The sequence below is a fragment of the Pleurodeles waltl genome, chromosome 4_2 (assembly GCF_031143425.1).
Source record: "Pleurodeles waltl isolate 20211129_DDA chromosome 4_2, aPleWal1.hap1.20221129, whole genome shotgun sequence".
Taxonomy (NCBI): Eukaryota; Metazoa; Chordata; class Amphibia; order Caudata; family Salamandridae; genus Pleurodeles; species Pleurodeles waltl.
In genome coordinates this window covers 614290099-614310127 of record NC_090443.1, presented here as the reverse complement: position 1 = coordinate 614310127, position 20029 = coordinate 614290099, and the positions used below count along the sequence as shown (strand labels likewise).

The 20029-nt window shown below is 42.6% G+C and overlaps 1 protein-coding gene across 2 annotated transcripts in view; it reads left to right on the top strand.

The window, feature by feature from the left end:
- Window positions 1-20029, top strand: part of OLFM3 (olfactomedin 3) — a 645496-nt gene that overhangs the window by 588688 nt on the left and 36779 nt on the right. For both annotated transcript variants that reach the window (XM_069232188.1, XM_069232187.1), the window contains exon 4: window positions 16590-16809. In XM_069232188.1, the coding sequence (XP_069088289.1) occupies window positions 16590-16809 (220 nt within the window). The remainder of the gene's footprint in view (window positions 1-16589; window positions 16810-20029) is intronic.

Sequence of the window (20029 nt, the reverse complement as noted above, 5' to 3'; positions counted from 1 at the left end):
TCACCTGGCCCGATGGTTTTTCCGCGCTTTTTTATAAGTCCTTCTGTATGGAACTTGTTCCCGTTTTAGTGCAACTCTTTAACTCCTTACGATACATGGGGGCTCTTACGCCGAGCATGTTAGATGCCACTATCGTGGTTATCCCGAAGCCGGGGAAAAAACCTGAGGAATGCGCCTCGTATAGGCCGATCTCCCACTTAAATATAGATGCCAAATTATTCACTGGCATCCTGGCGCATCATCTCAACTATTATATGCCGGGGCTTGTGGATCCCGACCAAGCGGGAGTGATACCGAATAGACAGTGTAGTGATAACACCAAGCGACTGCTTCATCTGTTGGATAAAACTGAACGCTCTCGTAGGAAGGCGCTCTTCCTATCTATCGATGCTGAAAGGCCTTCGATCGGGTTCATTGGCCATACCTGTTTAAGGTGTTAGAGCGCTTCGGGCTGGGCCCGGGTTTTATGGCATGGATTCGCTGCATTTATCAGGCGCCTCGGGCGGCGGTCAGAGTTAATGGAACGCTCTCTTTACCATTCTCAGTTCAAAGAGGGACCCGGCAGGGGTGGCCGCTTTCACCCCTTTTGTTCGCGCTTTATATGGAACCTATGGCACAGAGGCTCCGGGACGACCCTCGGATCACGGGGCTAAAATTTGGGGGAGATGAGCATACCATATTGTTATATGCGGACAACGTCATTCTTACTTTGGCGGAACCCGCAACCTCACTACCGGCACTAATGGGTGTACTAGAGGAATTTGGGCGGGTCTCGGGATTCCGGATAAACATGCTAAAGTCGCAGGCTATGGCCAAATTTATCAGTGCTGAGCATGAAAGGGATCTGAGGGCCCGATTCCATTTTATATGGTCTTCCTCGGGCCTTCCGTATTTGGGGATCGAGCTGGGCTCCACGGTCGCTTGTACGGTGACGCTGAACTACACAAAACTAATCTGGGAGGTGCAGCGGGACCTAGAGTCCTGGGGGAGACTTAAATTGTCTTGGCTGGGCAGGGTGGAGGCGGTGAAGATGACCATCCTACCACGAATACTGTATGTGTTTCAGGCACTTCTGGTAGAACCCCCGCCGCGAATGATAGCAACCCTCCAAACAGCGGTTTTAAGATTTATATGGGAAGGGAGAGCGGCGAGGCTACCACAAGGGGTGCTGTACCGCCCAAAGCAGGAGGGCGGTCTTGCGGTCCGCTGCCTCCTGCGATACTTTCAAGCAGCACAATTGCGTTTCCTCTTGGAATGGAGCCACCCGTCTTCTGAGAAACATTGGTGCTTCATGGACCAGGCAGTGGCTGGCTCCCACATACGGAAGGAGCCCTGGCTTAGGTGCCGTCACAGAGCGCGGGGTTGTATGTATCCCCGGTCACGGAGGTCTCGTTGAGGGTGTGGGATCGGGTGGCTAACAGGTTGGGCTTGATGACCTTTCCGTCCCCGATGACCCCCCTGGGTGCGAACCCTGATTTTGCTCCGGGTCTTCAGTCGGAGGCACTGCGTCAATGGCATGAAGGGGGCTGTAAAAGGGTAGGATACCTATTCGACGAGCAGGGAGTGATCCCCTTTGACCAATTTAGGGAGACATACGGCCTAACCGAGGCTGACGGGATGATGTATTATCAAATACGACACTGGGCCCTGATACCAGCTAATAGAACATTAATAGACAGGCCGTTAACACCGTTTGAAAAATGGATTCTAATGAAAAAGTGGATAACCATGTGATTTCGGAGCTTTACGCTCTTCTGCGGGGGGAGGCCCGCCTGCCTAAGACTAGGGGCCAGCTGAGGGGGGAGAGGGAGCTGGAGAGCGAGCTCTCAGACGTGGAGCGGGATAGCATTTTCTACAGGGCACACCACACAGCTTACAATGCAGCAGGTACAGAGACAGCCTATAAGGTGGCCTCCTCTTGGTACTACACCCCAGCAAGGATTCACGCTTGGGATCCCGCTAAATATAGCCTATGTTGGAGGGGGTGTGTGGGTTTGGGGTCACTTGTCCACTTACTATGGCACTGCCCTAAGCTTCACCGGTACTGGGAGGAAATAATAGATATAATCGACATGGCGTTTGACACTCGGATCCCTAGATTCCCTGCGTACATCTTGCTTGGCCTTCCCAACCCTCTCACTTTCCCCCTGAGATCATTGAAGGGTTGGCAGATGGCCTTAGCTTTAAATGCGGCACTACAGTTGTTGCTAACCGTGTGGGGGACTGACCAGATCCCGACGGTACTGTCATGGCTACATAAGCTCTGGTTTATCGTCGCTATGGAAAAGCTTACTTTGATCTCTCAGCAGCGGGGTGAGATCTTTAAGGAACTATGGCAACCTTTCTTTCAAATACTGTCGGGGGAGTTTTCAGAATTGACATGTCCGACCTATTTGAGAGTTCTGAACTTGAATTGAGTGAGTGGGGGCGAATCTGCATTAGAGATGTATATACAAGATCTGTACTGTACTGTAATGGGGCCTGGGATCGATTGATTTTTGTACTATCCGCTAGCCGCGGGGAAACAAAGTTGATTTTTGTATTAAGGTTTTCTGTCGCTGCGCATGGAACAAGCTTTATGCTAATGTAACTGTATCATTCTTCTGCATTGCGTCGGTGATGTTTTATAATTGAAATGCAAATAAACAGATTTGATCCATAAACCATTTGGTGGCTCTGCCTATTTGTGGATTCCCTGTCTGGGTCAGTTTGACAGTTGAGCTGTTTGCACCTCTCTCTAGGCAGTGACACAAAGGGGATTCGGGTGGTAGCCTGCATATCCGGATGAGCCATATGTGCTGGGACGGAGGGGAGGAGTGGTCACTAACACCTGAAAAAGCTGTGACTGCCCACACACAATGCAGTCTCCAACCCCCTGGTGTGTGACTAGGGTCTGGCCTGGGAAACGCAGGATCTCACAAACAAGAGCGACTTTCCTTTGAAGTAGGCCTACTTCAATGGCAGAAAGGGGTATAAGAAGAGCACTCAAAACCCCTGAAAATTAGATCACTTCTGGAATCAAGAGAAACCTCTGCCAAGGAGAAGAGCTGAGGAGAAGTGCTGCCCCTGCCTGTGACTGTGCTATCCTGCAGTTGCTGCTTTTGCCTGTGAAAGTGGACAAAGACTGGACTTTTTGGTATATTCCTGCTTGCGAAGAATCTCCAAGGGCTTGGACTGAGCTTCCTCCCAGTTCTGAAGTCTCAGAGCCATCAAAGACTTCCCCTACCAGCATCTGGACTCTCTGCTGAGACTCCTGCCCTTACAAGTGGTGTCCTATCCAGACCCTGGAAAGGAGAAGCTGGTGAAAATCCAAGAAAACCGGCTTTGGATGACTCCGGCCGAATCCCGTGACGCTGCCTGCAACCGTCTCCATGGTCCTCGCAGGCCTGACATCGCTGCAGCCCGACTGAAGTCCGCACTCCGTGGAAGTCGCTGCACCACGTCGTGACCGCCGGGTATCGACTCCGCCCAAAGTGCGCGTATTCAGCGCTTTGCTCTGACACCGCCTCACCTCCACTGCTCCACAGCAAGGACCCAACGCCTATTCGTGATGCCTCGGCTCCTTCGCCCTGCAGCACTGGAACCTCCGCCGCCTCGGAATCAGTGATGCCGCGATCCCCGACTTCACGCACCGACTTGTTCTCACAGTTTACTAAGGTACTGTACCTGGGGGTCTGTGTGACTTCGTACCCGGTACCATTGGCGTCAGATTGTTGGGAACGACTCCGCCACGATGCTGTGTTATCACCTCATCGAAGCATTTAGGGGCATATTTATACTCCGTTTGCGCTGAATGTGCGTCGTTTTTTTCGACGCAAATTCGGCGCAAAACTAACGCCATATTTACACTTTGGCGTTAGACGCGTGTAGCGCCAAAGTATGGGCAAATAGCGTCATTTTTTTGCGTGAACGCCTTCCTTGCGTTAATGAGATGCAAGGAAGGCGTTCCCGTCTAAAACAATGGCGGCGACGCAAATGCGTCGTATTTATACTCCCGGGCAAAAATCACGCCCGGGAGTGGTCGGGTCAAAAAACCCCGCATTTGCGCCACTTTTTAACACCTGGGTCAGGGTAGGCGTTAAGGGGCCTGTGGGCTCAAAATGAGCCCACAGGTGCCCTCCCCTGCCCCCAGGGACCCCCCCTGCCACCCTTGCCCACCCCAGGAGGACACCCAAGGATGGAGGGACCCATCCCAGGGACATTCAGGTAAGTTCAGGTAAGTATAAATTTTTTTTTTTTTTTTTTTTTTGGGTGGCATTATTTGTGCCCCCCTACATGCCACTATGCCCAATGACCATGCCCAGGGGACATAAGTCCCCTGGGCATGGCCATTGGGCAAGGGGGCATGACTCCTGTCTTTACTAAGACAGGAGTCATGTAAATGGCGTCTGGGCGTCGTTAAAAATGGCGCAAATCGGGTGGAGGCGATTTTTTGCGTCAACCTGACTTGCACCATTTTTAAGACGCCCTAGCGCCACTTTTCCCAACGCCGGCGCTGCCTGGTGTACGTGTTTTTTTTACACGCACACCAGGCAGCGCCGGTCTGCTTGCGCCGGCTAACGCCATTCAATAAATACGGCGCCCGCATGGCGCTTCAGAATGACGTTAGCGGCGCAAATTTTTTTGACGCTAAACTGCGTTAGCGCAGTTTAGCGTCAAAAAGTATAAATACGGCCCTTTGTGTTTCTAAGCGCTATTTTTGAGTTTAATCTTTAAAAATTCATAACTTGACTTGTGTATGTCGGATTTTTGTCGTTTTGGTCTTTTTATTGTTTAGATAAATATTCTCTATTTGTCTAAACCTGTGTTGTGTCATCTTGTAGTGTTTTCACTGAGTTACTGTATGTGGTGGTACAAATACTGTACACCTTGTCTCTGAAGTTAAGCATACCTGCTCGTGCCAAGCTACCAAGGGGGTGAGCGGCGGTTAATTGCATGAGAGGGTCCTTGCTTGGATAGGGGGTAACTTGACTGTCAACCAGAGACCCCCTTTCTAACAGGTGGTCATTGCAGGTGGTACATTCTTGGCATCAACAAGCATATTTGTGGTGTCAAGGAGCCCAAGCTCGTGAATTGTTCACCTTTTCTTCAGGGGTGAGGTCAATGGAATTGGAGGAATTTATTAATTGTGCGTTACTCATGAGTAATGCAGAGTTACTAATAACATTCTGCTGCTCTGCAAGCGGAATTAGAAATCAGCCATGCTCATATACCTTGAAACTAAGCTTAACAGTTTAAAGGAGTGCTCCCTTCTCTTTCATTCTTGTCAGTGTGCATTTCCCTGCAGTGAAATAAAAGCTGGCTTTAATGAGCCCTTGCTTACTCAGCCGGTGTGCGTGGAGTGTAAAAGGCAGCCCTGCTTGATAATTATCCACCCCTTTGACTGGCATCTTGAGACACTGAAGTTAGTCACATAATGAATGAAATGTTAAGTTAACACACCAGTGAACAACCGGTGACAGGCTGCATGACATCAACCGAAACTGGATTGGGAAGCAATGGTAAGAGATGATCTTGTGCAGCGTAAATACAGTAACTACCAGGCCAGCCTTAGAAACATTTATTGTTTGAAAATAGCAAACGAGATTACTGCCACTGTGTTATACAAGAGGGAAGCAGATTAGTTGCCTACTCGTAGTCCATTGTCAGATAATTCTGCCCCTCCTAGACCTGAGGCAGGGTTCACACTTGCACAGCATTCCCCTGAAGAACAGTAATTAAAACATCTATTTGATGTTTTCATGCATTTGATTCATTAAAAAAATCTGTAAATTACATGGGTACCTATCAAGCAGATGGGCCTCATGCCACGCCTGAGGAACTTTTCATCTGACTGCCCATGCGGCCCTACTCACAACAGCTAGCCAGAAAGGCCATCCCTCCCTTTCTCCTGTCTCCTGTACATCTGTATTTTGTAGGGAGGCAGCCGGGGCTCTGCTTGGGGGCTTGGAGACCTAACATCTAATTGCTAGCTCCTAAACCTATTTGGACCTCCTCCAAGGGTACTGTTCTTAAATCAATAATGAGTTGGCTGTCACCTCTTTCCTGAAGCTTGTCAAGTGGTAGCACCCTACCCCGGAGAGGTCAAGCATCCACCTCTAACAAGGAGAAATTTTGCAAGTTTTAAAACTCGTCTTTGCATAATAAGAGAAAGTTACTCAAATGTGCGAAGTCAATATTTTATGTGAGGTGGCCTTTTCTTAGCTCGAGTGCACATTCTTGTTTTTGGCTACTGTTTCTTTGGTGCCAGGCTAACAAGGGTAAACACTATTCTGAAGAGTGTGTGGAAGTTAATGAGATTTTTGGGGATGTGAGCACAGAGGTGGCAAGGATTTATGAGGATTGAGGGGGTCAAAAAGGCATAGACATGCAAACTATAAGACCAAGCAACAAAACCAGGGCAATTGCAGTGCTTCAGCAGTGCACATGGCTGGAGCATGCATAGAGGAAGCTTGTCCAACCAGTATAGAGGAAGCTTGTCCAACCACAAGTGCTCTAAAAAGATTATCCAATGAGAGTGCGTATAGGGTGAAGTCAGGGTTGTGTAATTTTCTGCATGCTCGTAAAATCAAACTGGTGCCAGCAGTGGAGAAGGGAGGAAAATACAGTGGCACAGGCCCCTTCAGTATCAGGCCAGAACCCACCATGATCCCCCGGGGTCGGTGTGGGCTGGAATCATTACGCTATCTTCTCCAGTGAATGACATTGTTTATTGTTGTACAAAAGAGCATACATTTGAATGCATGGGAACTGTGGAATGCATGGCCAATTGCCTCACTTTGTGGCAGACCAGCAGCATGGGAGACCTTTATTTCAGGTTTACTGTGCGGGCAGTGCAAGTCCACCACGCTGCAGGAGCGTGCATATTGTTAATGGCACTGCGTATACTGAGGTGTACCGGATTCTGTTGCTTGTCTCTGCAACCTGCTTACTCCACCCCTCAACATAATTCCGCAGAATTTTGTATGTAATTCTTCAGAATTCCACGAAATGAGACTCCGCTAATTCTGCCCAGACCTACCTTTCTTTAGGAGGATTAGACTCTGAGGACAACCAAGGGTCCAGGACCTGGAGAGGCAACTCTTGGGGATTATGGGCTCCCTCCACCAAAGGCTAGTGGGGCTCAGGCAGATCCAGTTGCAACAGGTCATTTAGCTGTAATATGGAGGCCTCTGAAGTGTGCTGTGTCCCTGTAGCTCACAATGGAGGTCATCCAGCTGGCCCTTGGAGCCACTCCATCTAGCCTGGGATGAAGGTGGTAGTCCTCTGGCAGCAGTGCATTCCTTCTTCTGTAACGTCCACTGGTACAGGAGTGTTATGTAGAGTGGCTAAGGAGGTCCTACATTTATACTTGGTGCTAGCCTTTGTGTGGAGGAATTCTCTGTCCTTCCCCCACATTTGGTTGGCGAAGTTCTTACCTTCCCCTGCCAAGGCTCAAAACTGCCTGAGGTGACAAAAGATAATGGTAGTTCTAGTGCCATGATTCTTTGTGTGTGCAGGAGACAAATCCCTTTGAAACAAGAGGGATGAGTACAGCTTCTCCCCCAACCATCCTGACAGGATGGACCATCCTGTCCACACATGAACCCTGTTTCTGTTACTGTCTGAAAGCAATAAACCCTAAACAGCCGAGCCATTCATAGTCATCTGACCCAGGACACTGAGAGAAGGCACAAATCAAATGGACACGAAAATGCCAACTTTCTAAAATAGGCATTTCCCATATTTTAACTTACAATCTGACATTACCGTTAAATGGGATTTTAAATTACAATTTGTTTGAGTGTAAACAGCATATCTCAATCTGCTCCCAATATACAGTTAGCACTTATTAAATGTACTTAAGTATCCAGTGTTAGTCAATGGGAAAGATAAGCCCTACACCAGTGAAAAATGGCTTTAGGAACTTTTCACTGCCAGGATGTGTTGAACATAAACACACATGTCCTACTTTTTAAACAGAGTGCACCCTGTCCGATCAGCCTTTAGGGCCAAACATGGGGTACCTTGTAAGTATTAAAAATTAAAATTTTGGCCTGGTTGTCACGTGCTGGTATTAGGACTCTGAACACTTTACCACTGCCAAACAATGCTTACGTGTGTGCTCTTTCCTCTGAAATCATGGTAATGTTAGTTTACCACCTTTGGCATATTTAATTTACAGATATGTCCCTAGTAAAGTGAAATACTTGTGCCTAGGGTCTGTAAATTAAATGCTAATAGTGGGTCTGCAGCACTGATTGTGCTCCCCACTTAAGTATTCCTGTCTCAGGTGTGACAGTGAACAGCCATTTTGACCTGACAAAATAACCCTTTCGCTAGGCCAAAACCTTAATTTTTTAATACATATAGGTCTTCCCGAGTGTAAACCCTTGACATCCCACAGGGCATGGTACAATGCATTAAATAAGTAGAACATGTACTTTTTAGTTTTACATTTGCTGGTGGTGAAAAACCTGTAAATTCGTTTTCCACCACTTCAAGGCCTATCTCTTCCAAATGATAACTTTGAAGTTGCCTTATTACATTTTATAAGCTCTGGTCACATGACTGAGTGTAGTAGCTAGTTAACCCCTTTGTCAAACAATCAATCAATCGGTACTGCTATAGTGTAGCTAGTCACCCATGGGGCAACCTTTGTGTATTCCTCCTAGACAGCCACACAAAATGTGAGCTTAGGTGTCACTTGAAAAGCCATCTTATGAAGAATGGGAGGAAGGAGCTGGACTCAGTCTCAATTACACCTGAATAGCCTGCATCCTGTTCCTAAACAAAGGGCTGCATACCCCCAGGACAGGAAGTGCAGAATATCTGTGCATATATTCTTTTGAGTACTACAAGAAAAATGGGGTTAAAGATATTAAATAGGAGGCAAAGGAACGAAATCCATATAGATTAGAAACCTCATTTCGACAGGTTAATATAAAGAAAAAGGTGGAGGTTTTGGCCACTGATTGAAAGAGTTTGCATCAGCCAAAGTAGAGTACCCTTTGACTTTTGTCTACTAATTGAGTTTAGAGGAGTCTGCAAAACCTTGCCTGATGGTACAACTGATTTGGCAATAATACATCATGTTGTGAATGTGTAAAAGTAATTAAATGTTGTTGAGGTGGTCCAGAGAAGCCAGATCCAAGAGAAGCAGGTATTTGAGAAGAAGGCCGGTAGAAATGGATCAAGGGAAAACAATAAATGATTACAAAATCGATGGGCCAGTTTTGTCCCAAATTTCCCAATAATGTCACAGGAATGAGATTATCACACTGATCAAACCGGACGAATGTTAGCAGTTACAAACCAACAAAATTGGGAGACCCTGCCCTCAAAAATACACATTTTGCACAACCACATCCACCAGCAAAGGTGAAGACTGCAAATGAACAATTCATAAAAATCAAAAACAACAAACATAATCTGTGCATACATTTTAAACTTCCAACTTCATAGTATGTAGTAGTGAATAGTATGTTTTACAAACCCAGCTACCAAAAAAACAAACCCATCTAGCAAGTGACAATGCAAAAAGGAAAGCAAGGAAACAAAAAAAGTTCTTATTTTGAACAGAGCACACATAAAAAAGGTTTATATTGAATAAATGAACATTGCAATAACATAAACATAAACGAAGAAAGCAGTGCAGCAACAACTGAATACACTTCCAACATCGTGACCATTGATAATGACACCCCAGACTCATGCACATTTACATCACACACATGTAGACCCCATCTCATCATTGTATTCTTTGTAGGTGCAGCAAACAGGTTGTCAGTGCTGGTGTCACCAGTGGAGCCTACTCTCATAGACCAGACCACCAATTGTATCAGTACCTGTGTGATAGATTATTGCATTGTATGTGAATGTGTTGGTACTATTAGGAAATAAATCACTGAAGTGGCATGGGTATTGGCTAGCTTTTGATATTTCTACCGTTGTTGAGCTGCAAAGATTTTAGAGTTGTTAACATTGATCAGACTGTTAACTGCCAAGAAGTGGATGAGCTTTGTACAATATGATATTGACCGTCTCAGATGCTATCCCTTTCATGGGACCATGCTACAAGTATTTTTCGTGATTTGATTTTGACCTTTTGCAGGTTTGGGTAAAACTGACCAGTGCTGGCAATGCGATGGATTTTCCTCATATTGTCCTGAGGTGTAAAATGGTTGCATAGATATACCGGGTTTATGCAGGACGCCATTCTGATTAGTTAATGGCTTGTGGCTGCACAATTGTATGGGATTAGCAGTGCATGATAAAAATATCGTTGTTATATTTAGATCAAGAGTAATATCGAGAGTGATATTAGTGCCTAGAGTATCCACAGTACCATAAATGTGCTCTATCCCTAGATATATTATTTTAACCTTTATTTCATCTCCTTGCCCTACAACAGGAAAACGTATTATTGTGCGGGTTTCCTTGCAATCCTGACTCGTAGATGTGCTGATTTGTGGTATATTCTTTCCTATAAATCAGTGGAAAATGTGCACAAACACACAACAGCATCTTGGTCATGTAGGTAGTTTTATTTACTATTCTGTCTACTATGGATATGGGTCTGGTACTGCCCCTGTTTTGTACTGCACACATGCATTTTGGTCGGCATAATTATACTTACTAGAAGTACCAATGAAATAAACTCCATCTTTTTTAAAGATGCATCCTTCAGATATAGAACTCAAGCATATACGATGCTGTATGCCCCTAAAATGTATCCGGCACTACAGATTTAATAAGACAGAATTAGATGAACTGTACATCAGGCAGCCTCTTAGATTTGTTTTGAGAGTTAGGGGAGTGTTTTATGAAAGCTCTGAGAATTATATCGTGTCAATTTCCGGAAGAGTAGTTGGACAGTTTCTTGTGATTCATTTCTATGATGAAGAAGCACTTTGTTTTGTACTTCTAAAGCGGGATGATGTAAAGGAAGGTAATAGAACACCTGAAGAAGCTGACTGATGAAGAGAAGTTAAGTATTGTATGCTGTGGTCCAGCAGATGTACAGAGAGGGAAACTCTCCAAATCTTGTCCAATTTCTCTATGATTGCTACCAAATCCAATTGCCTGCACTTCAAGGAACGTTCAAGTGTTATATCGTGAACCACTTACTGCATCTACTCTACACGCTCTTTCTGCCAATTTCTGTGCTCCTGGGTGCAAAGGTCTGCGGATATGAATAAATAGCTCCCGATCCCACAGTGATAGCAGCAATACAGAGATATTTGCCCCTTTTATTATAAAATGGCTACTTTCAAGAAATATGTAGCTGAGTACTTGAAGCATCTCGTCAGACCCATGTGACAAAGTCGTCAAAGAAGACCTACCACAGTGAAATAGTTCACAATTTTTAACGTTAAACGAAAGTAACCTCCTCATTGCTGCTCTGATGAGAAGTCAGATAACTGTTCTCATTTCTTTCCATGGGCTGCCTTTGCTATTGTTCAGGCAGTAGCAAATAAAAACCAAACATTTGCAATGCGTTAGGTCTCTCACTTGCATCAGTTAGAGCTACTGGCATTATAAATGCATAACTGGACCTTTTTTGCACATAAATTGGTCAACCCTACCGCATAATTTCGTTCTTTCTGCCACATAATTCCAGTGGCCCTGCATATAACTAAATCACTTCCATATACCTTCTTCCTCTATTTGCAGAAAAAATTGACATTATTTATTATACTTTTTTATATTATTATTTTGAGGTCCCCTCCCCAATTTAGTGTGGGGACCAAGAGATGACCTAGATGGAAAGAGCATGTTTTGCGGTGAGTTGTGGGCAAAAAATATTTTGTAAAAGGAAAGCCCTGAAAAGCATTTTGGTGCAAGTTTCTGAGTGCAGCGGATATTTTAGTATGTTGACTGTAGTGCTCAGAACAGCCCTTAGAGAACACCATAGTAAAAGTAGCATTAATAAGAAACATGGTCATGTAACCATAGTCATCCCATAGAGGCCATAATGTCATGAAAACAAAATTGCAGAAAGTAATGCAATGTAGCCATATATACAGCCCCTAGAGTGCATAGTGCTTTACATATTTTCAGACTTAAAAAACCTGCTACAATCCTATTGCAAAACAGAGCTCTTAAAACACAAATTAATCCCAGCTGCAAAACAAAAGTTCCAGCCATGAGAGAACATATAAAGACACTGAATGATGGGAGAGGTTACTCCTTTGGCCCCCACAGAACATAGTGTGGGGACCCAGAGATGACCTAGACAGAAACGCATCGTGCTGAACATTTTGACGGTGGCCCCATTGTCCTAGGAGAAGCACATGATGAGCTATGGGAAAAATGTTTTGTAAAAGGACTGCGACGCAAAGCATTATGGGGCGAGTTTCTGAGTGCAACGAATATTGTAGTATCTTGACTGTAATGCTCAGAACAGCCCCTAGAGGACACCATAATAAAAAAAAGCATTTGTAAGAAACGTGGTCATGTAACCACATAGTCAGCTCCTAGAGGGCCTAATGAGATGAAAACAATATGCCAGAAAGTAATGCAGCGTAACCATATATGCAGCCCCTAGAGGGCACAGTGCCTTACACATTTCAGGCCTAGCAGGTATACTGTATATTTTTAAACTGCTAAACTTGTACGTAAGTTGAAGTCATATAAAACTCTCATCAGAACGAGTTTGCGCTTTATGGAACTTTACTCATGTAAAGCGCTCCGCTGTTCGAGTTCGCGCTATATGAAACTTTACGTACTCATGTAAAGCACTTCTCCGATTCAGTTTGCACTACATTAACCTTTTGAAAACAAAAATATTAAGTAAATAAAAAAGAACCCCTCTTCAGCCCGAAGCCTTTGTGTGCAGACAACAAAGAAACAGCGGCATGCCCAAAACAAGGAACAAGAAGAAACAACATACGGCCATGCAGCGCAAAGTGGCGAGTCAAAAGAAAAATGTATTGCCACACTAAGCAATATGGCCTATCATGCAATAATCCATGTAACAGGTTCAGTATTCAAGGCGTTAACAAAGCAGCCTCAAGGCGAGACAAATGTAAAGCATTTACTTGCAAAATCAAGGGAATTTAGAAAGGCAGGCCAAGGATCGGATAAAGGTGATCGCGTGAGATGGGCATGGCGCAAGGCCACAGATGTACATTATAACATGTTGAGAGACAGCACATGTGCACTGCCTGGGCTCAACCTAAAAAGAGCTGCCAAAAGGGAAGGGCCTTATCAACTAGCTTGCCGCATATTTCTAACATGCAAGGGGACCATCACTGTTTCTTTTGGCTAAATCCGTGATCTACATGGCTGTCTCAGGATGTAATGAGCTGCATTCCCATCATTGCATGCATGAAACCATCTACCCAACTTGGAGAGGCTAAATACTTGGAGAGAGGATTGCGACCTGGCCCCACGTCACTGCGGACACTGCTGTCAGTCATTTGGTGTCATAGGAAAATCTAATACATCTTAAGTGTGGTGTGTAGTATTTGTATTCTTCTAGTGAAATGATCAGAATGATGCACCTGATCTGATTGACTTGTAGGGGGAAGTTCAGGATTACAAATAGTACCCGTGATGATAAGGAGGGCAGGCCCAGGGCAGCCTCAAATATTGGTTCTCATATAGCTGCCACAAGTTCTGCAGCCCTTCCACCCCATCTCTTCAGAGGGGAACACAGATTAAACTGAAGAGACCCTTTCCTGTTTGTGAATGTTGAAAAAACATTTTGTATGAGTAGTGCTACTAAAATTGTTTTGAGAAACATTTCATTTTTTTAACACATCACATTTTCCTTTAAGGAACATGAGATGCATGTTTTTTTTAAATTTTAAATAATTACTTTATCTACAAGAAGTCACAGACATAGTGGTCGTTGACCCAGGCAGGCCATCATCCCTATGATGAAAATGAATTGTAGTGAGTCATAATTCGAGACCTACTTTAATAATATTAACGTGCTTGGTTGTGTTGCAATCCACTATGAATCAGTATTTTGTGAACTGACCTACCAGTACAACAATTGGTTAGCAAAGTAGCAATATTTTGATAACAATTGGTGCGCAAATTGCAACAAATTTTACCTAATGCATGTAAAAGATCTAGGCCTACGTTCTCATAATTTTGGATTGGTTTCCTATGTCAAGGCTGCTTGAACATTGTCTACCTTTGGAGAATTTCTTCTGTGTCTATGGCACAAAAACTCCCAATACATTTACTGTCTCTTTGCAGGTTTTGTATGCATCACCGTAATTGTTTTTCTATGTTTTCTTTGATGGGCATTAATAATGTGCTTTTTGTCTAATGTGGAAGATACACTTTGGAAAATCAAAATACATGTAAGCTGTAGCCCTTGAATTATTTTTAAAATGTGACTTATCCGTTTGAAGCTTGTGTTCCACTTGGAAACCATGACTTTTCCATTTTAGATATATACAATTGTTTTTGAAAAATGCAAGCAATGTGCATTTTAAATAAAGGAATGCTTTTAATGCCCACTGAATATCAAAGAAGGCCTGCAGTGTGCATTTGAGATTATTTAAGGCAGTGAAATCAGTCTCACTGAAGCACTGCAGAGTGCAGCAGGTATTATTTTTATAGTCTAGTAGTTTTCTGAGATCACTGTGGTTCTGGCATTAGCCTTGTCCTTTTTAGAAGATATTCATGCCAATGTTAATAGGTAACTCAGTTCATTCACTGTCACAGGGCAATGTATTTATAAGCCACACTGTCCCAAAGTTTGTAAAATTCTATTGTCTCACCTTATGAACAAACAGGTGATGCCCTTGCTGTCTGTGCATCAGCTGTGAAGCAATGTCTTGGCTTTGCTCTGGTGCCACAAGTTGGAAGGCTGTATGCACCCATGTAGAAGGGATGACAGTGCCACCACTAACAGTCCATTCATGCTGAGTTCAATCTGCCTGGTTCGTGGTAGAAAAGAAGAGACTGTGTTTCCAGAAGGCCTCTGCTTTGTTCTGAGGTTCATTGGACCATTTCCTTCTACTTGTGGCTTTTCTGCCACTGGATGGGGTCCTACATTGAACTCAACTTTTCCAGGTCTAGGGCAGGAGGGCAGCAACCACCAGGTACAGGCAGTGCTGCTTTTTTTGATCAGTATGATGTGGTGCCATCTCTCCACACTTTCCCTTCATGGCATGGCAGAGTTACTGCGGCATCTTCTTCTAGTTCTGCTGTTTTTCTGTCCTTATCCTCACTGCACATCTCTTGGGGTCCTGATTGTGCAGTCACTCCTCAGAGGTCGTCTGGTACCATGCCGCAGCTGGAAAGAATGAAGCAGAGAATTGTGGGACAGCTGTTCTATATGAAGGACTCTTGTTGATTTCCTGAAGGCCCCTACAACATGGGTGTGTTCACAAATTCCATTAACCCTCATAGGGGTTGGGAGATCCCCCTGCAGAGTCTTGGGTGCTGATTCAACTTTCAGAGACACTAACATTGTGGCTCATGCTGCACTGTCAATACTTTAACAAAACAGCTGCTTTCTGCCTTAGTGTGGGAATGACCCCCCCTTCAAGAGTCCTCAAAGTCGGTGGCTATTCTTTTCTGAGAGTGGTCCTAATGACTGCCCCTCAACCAATGTGGGACATTAGATGTGCCCCACTGTGTGGCACACAGTATGCACATCTCTTACAGCCATATTGGCTGTGCACCTGCATCTGCAACATTACAAAAGTGGACAAGCAAAATGATGCTTTAGTTCACAGATCTATTGTCTTGTGCTAACATAGAAATTCCCACTTCACATTAAATAAGTGCAAAATAAAACCAATGGAATGAGTGCTATGGGTATGCTATTCAAGTGCCTGTGGCCCTTCTGTAAACAGTTATAAACTGGGGTGCTATAGGTAGATAAAATCCTTACTACACTCCTAGAATACACCCATAACAATGCACCTGGTAGCAGACTGAGGTAAATGTAGAGTCAATGGAACTGAAACTATGTATAAATGAAAGGTTGAGGAATCATGGTAGACATTACTGCTGGAAATAGTGGGAATATTTGGATTACACTGGATACAGAGACACTGTCAGTTGGCTCTAGAGATAAGGAACCTATATCTGAAACATACCTGATCCTGGTTTGCTTAGTAGTCCTATTAAAGGAAGTGCAGTCCAAATTAAGACTCTTTAAAAAAAGACCAACATTTCATAATTGTTTTATTATCTTCCTTGCCACAAGCAAGTTTGCTGGTTAGAGAGCATTTTCATTCTGCCTGGATGAATGGGTGCGATATTCAACTGTTGCAGCAATAATAAAATAAGATTAAACAACTAAAGAATGGCTTGCTCTAAAGGATATATAAAGTAAATTGTTTCAGGAGAAATGTTTTTATTTGCAAATGTTATATGTGAGTTGTCCTTCTCTTCAAAGAGTGATGTCAACGTTTTGGATAAATTGGTATGTCTACACCAGGTTACCTCACTGTGTGTATCAGTGAAAAGCAAATAAAATATCTCAGCATGGTATCAGTCTTTATTGTTGAGAAATATAAGTATTAATTGTGATCTTGCTAAAAGGCAGGGTGTACATTAATAGAATGCATTTTAGTATCCAAAAGCTAGGAACATTTGGGTGATATTTTGTGGAACTTCTTTGTTCTCTGTAGGACCTTAAGGACAAGATGGATGAACTCCTCCCATTGATCCCAGTTTTGGAGCAGTACAAAACAGATGCCAAGATAATAACCCAATTCAAAGAGGAAATACGAAACCTATCCGCAGTCCTCACTGCCATTCAGGAGGAAATTGGGGCCTACGACTACGAGGAACTCCATCAAAGGGTGCTTGGTTTGGAGACCAGATTAAGGGACTGCATGAAAAAGCTAAGTAAGAAAGCTTCCTATTAATACTGCATTGGCATTGATGCTTTGCATTGATGCTTTGCAATTAGTCTACGTACTAATTATTTTGTAATTTTTATACCATATATTGCTAAAAAAAAATGCAGGCACATACCCTACAGAAAGGAAACACTGATATTCAGCAACAAAATAAAATGCACACAGTAAAGCACAGCGATCTACTTAATGTCAAAAACGCTAGCTGTTCACTCTCCGGACAATATTTTTGCCCATTGTCCCTTTGATGTGAAGATTATATGAGATACCAGTGCTTGGTTTGGCTTTCGCATCATTTATTTTGATTGTTCAATAAATGTCCCCGGGCAGCATGACAGTATAATGCGTTCCTGGGTGTTAACAATTGATTGAGGACTGTCCTCTGGCTCTCCTTTCCTCTCTATTCTAATGCATGAGAGCAAATTTAATAAAATAGCTAAAATAGATTCAATCAAACCCATGTGATTGATGTCTTCGCCAATTATTATTTAAAATAGCTCACTTGTTCAAGTTATGATTTGTTAGCATTGTCTTAGTTTGTTTAAGACTAGTTCTTTTTTCAGCCTCCGTTTAGTTTTGATCCCAGATCCCTGCCATTATCCAGCTAGTCAGCCATTTACAAGCTGAACTTCATTTAGAACGGGATCTCTGGTTCTTACTGACCAGAGTTTGATTAGGAAATTATGAACAATTTATTAATTTTTGTCCGCAAATAAATTAATTTCTGTTGCAAATTACAGTATTTTGCCCACAAAAGTGTTTTGAAGTTGGAAGCTCTTATTTTTGATAGTTCATGTGATGAAAAATGGGTCAGAGGTGTAATTCCCTCCCCAACAATTCAGTTATCTGCAAAAATAAAAGCTAATTTATGTGCTTTCTTCTGTTTTAGTTTTAGACTTGTTTATGAACTGTGCCAGCATAGCAGAGTGCCTCTCTGTAACCTCCAACCCCCACCCCCAGGGAATCTGGGTACTTCAGAAATAAGTACAATTAGTGTTCCCACTGGGTCCTCTGTCTTAAACCGAATTTCACTGGTAAGGCTAATGGACGAACGCATCGCCAATTATTTATTTAATAATGATCTGCAGGTTTTGACAGGACTGAATGTTTCATTTTGCACAGAACATACATAACTGACAACAAGAGGTTTGGATTCAAAAATAATTTGGCATATACATGTTTGGCTGTTATAAATGATCTAGTTGGAAATTCGGGATCTGTTATATCAAACATAAATTTGAATGTAAAATGTTAAATGGTAAATTCACTAGCAATCTATAAATTATAAGTGACAAGAATAAGGTCACTTTTCTCCAGGAAAGATGTAGGGCCCAATTCACATAGGTAAACATACACTTCAGGTTATGAATCTGGCTTTTAGGTTTGCAAAGCACCAAAAACAATTAACAATATCACTATTTCTCAAATGATAATTGAGTCAAAATTCAGCTTATTTAAGAAAAAAACTACTTTTAGGGAGTCAAATAAAAGTGATGAACCTGTTTATGTAAAAGTAGCTCCTTATGGTCAGAGAACACACATTTCTTTTCCAAATTGAGGACCAACACTTAATTGGTATTCTGCCTCATTTAAATTCTCATTCATTTCTCCTTAATGTTTGTGGTTCAAATAGATATTAAAGCTTGATTTGCACTTAGTGTAATTTGAAGGCAACATTTTGGCGAAATCATTGGTTGTGCATAAATGTCATGAACGTGATGCAATTTTTGTGATTAGATCTTTCATCTGTATCACTTCATATGTAACCCAAGAAAGCGATTGGAAGTATAACTAAGAGAGTTTTTGCATAAAAACTGGATCTAATTAGAAAAATAATCAGCTCTCATATTAGAAAATTGTCCAACATACTGAATGGACATTTATTCCTTGTTCTAATATATTATTTTGTATCTTGGTAACAACTTGTTACACTCATCATTATGTTGGTATGGGACTTCTGTCACAGAACACACTCAACCTATTTGTTAATACGAGACTAGGTCACTAAACATTTGTGCTAACTGAAACCCAATATGAGCCACTAACGGTCTACAGCTGGTAAGACAATCCACTAAAGGTATTGTAAAATTGGGGTACTGTTTGAAATTTGAAGCAACATTTTACCATAGTTGTAGGGTATTTGTAAATTTAATAGCGATTTCTTGAGATATGATAAGATATGATAATAAGGAGCAGTAAAACATATATAATATAATATTTAATGGAATTAACCAGAGGCTTTGAAGAGGATTATTCTCAGACCTCAGTACGAAAGCAAACACATTAGACATAGCGTCCACCTAATTTGGAGTGTGTGAAATGTTTCTAGAACAAGAAAGTTATATAAGTAACTTGCACAATTTTCATCAGATCCTAACCAATCTTTGCCACAAATTAGAGATCTCCGTTCACTTTGTTTGATAAACTCCAATCTCCTCTCACAGTCTTAATATTCTAGCTTTTGTTGTGAATCTAGAAGCCATCAGGCTAATGTCCTACATTATTATCTAAAACTAAGTGGAGTCTGGAAGGTTAGTGATGGTTTTCCAAGATTTACCCCCAATGTTACCAAAGACCGTTGTTGTTTTCTTATGCCACACAGGTGAAGAGTGACTAATTAGTTGAGTTTTTTTGTGTATTTGCCCACCTCACCAGAACCATCATGTCTCCCCATAATCATTGTCTTAGTTCAGTGACTTGTTCTGGATTAAAAAATATAATTTTACGGTCAACAATGATGCTCATTCAGGAAAGACTACACTTACTATTTCTATTACATTTATTGCCAGCAGACACAGGAGTATTTAAGCATTGCAAAACAAAACACACATCCAAAGTAGTTATGCATTCTATGAGCTCGCAGTGCAGATGTATTGTTTATGTCTCTTTTTACCACTGATGACTCCAGCATCAATAATAATCAAAGCAATAACCCTGAGGAAACTAACACTAACACATTTTTTTTAGCTTTATATTTGTTTATGCTGTTTGGGCATAGGTTGCACTTAATTAGCTCCAGTTTAATACCCAAATATAGTAATAAATAGCAGAAAGGTGACCAGTGAAAATTTGTAAAGGTCCACCCACTGTGTGGCAACAGATGTTGCTGCATTTTTAGTAACTTTTGAACTGTTTCATCTACAAACAATGTTTTAGTTAGAATCTTTAGAGTATGCAGTAGATGATGAATTATGTGGCAAATGCAGCAC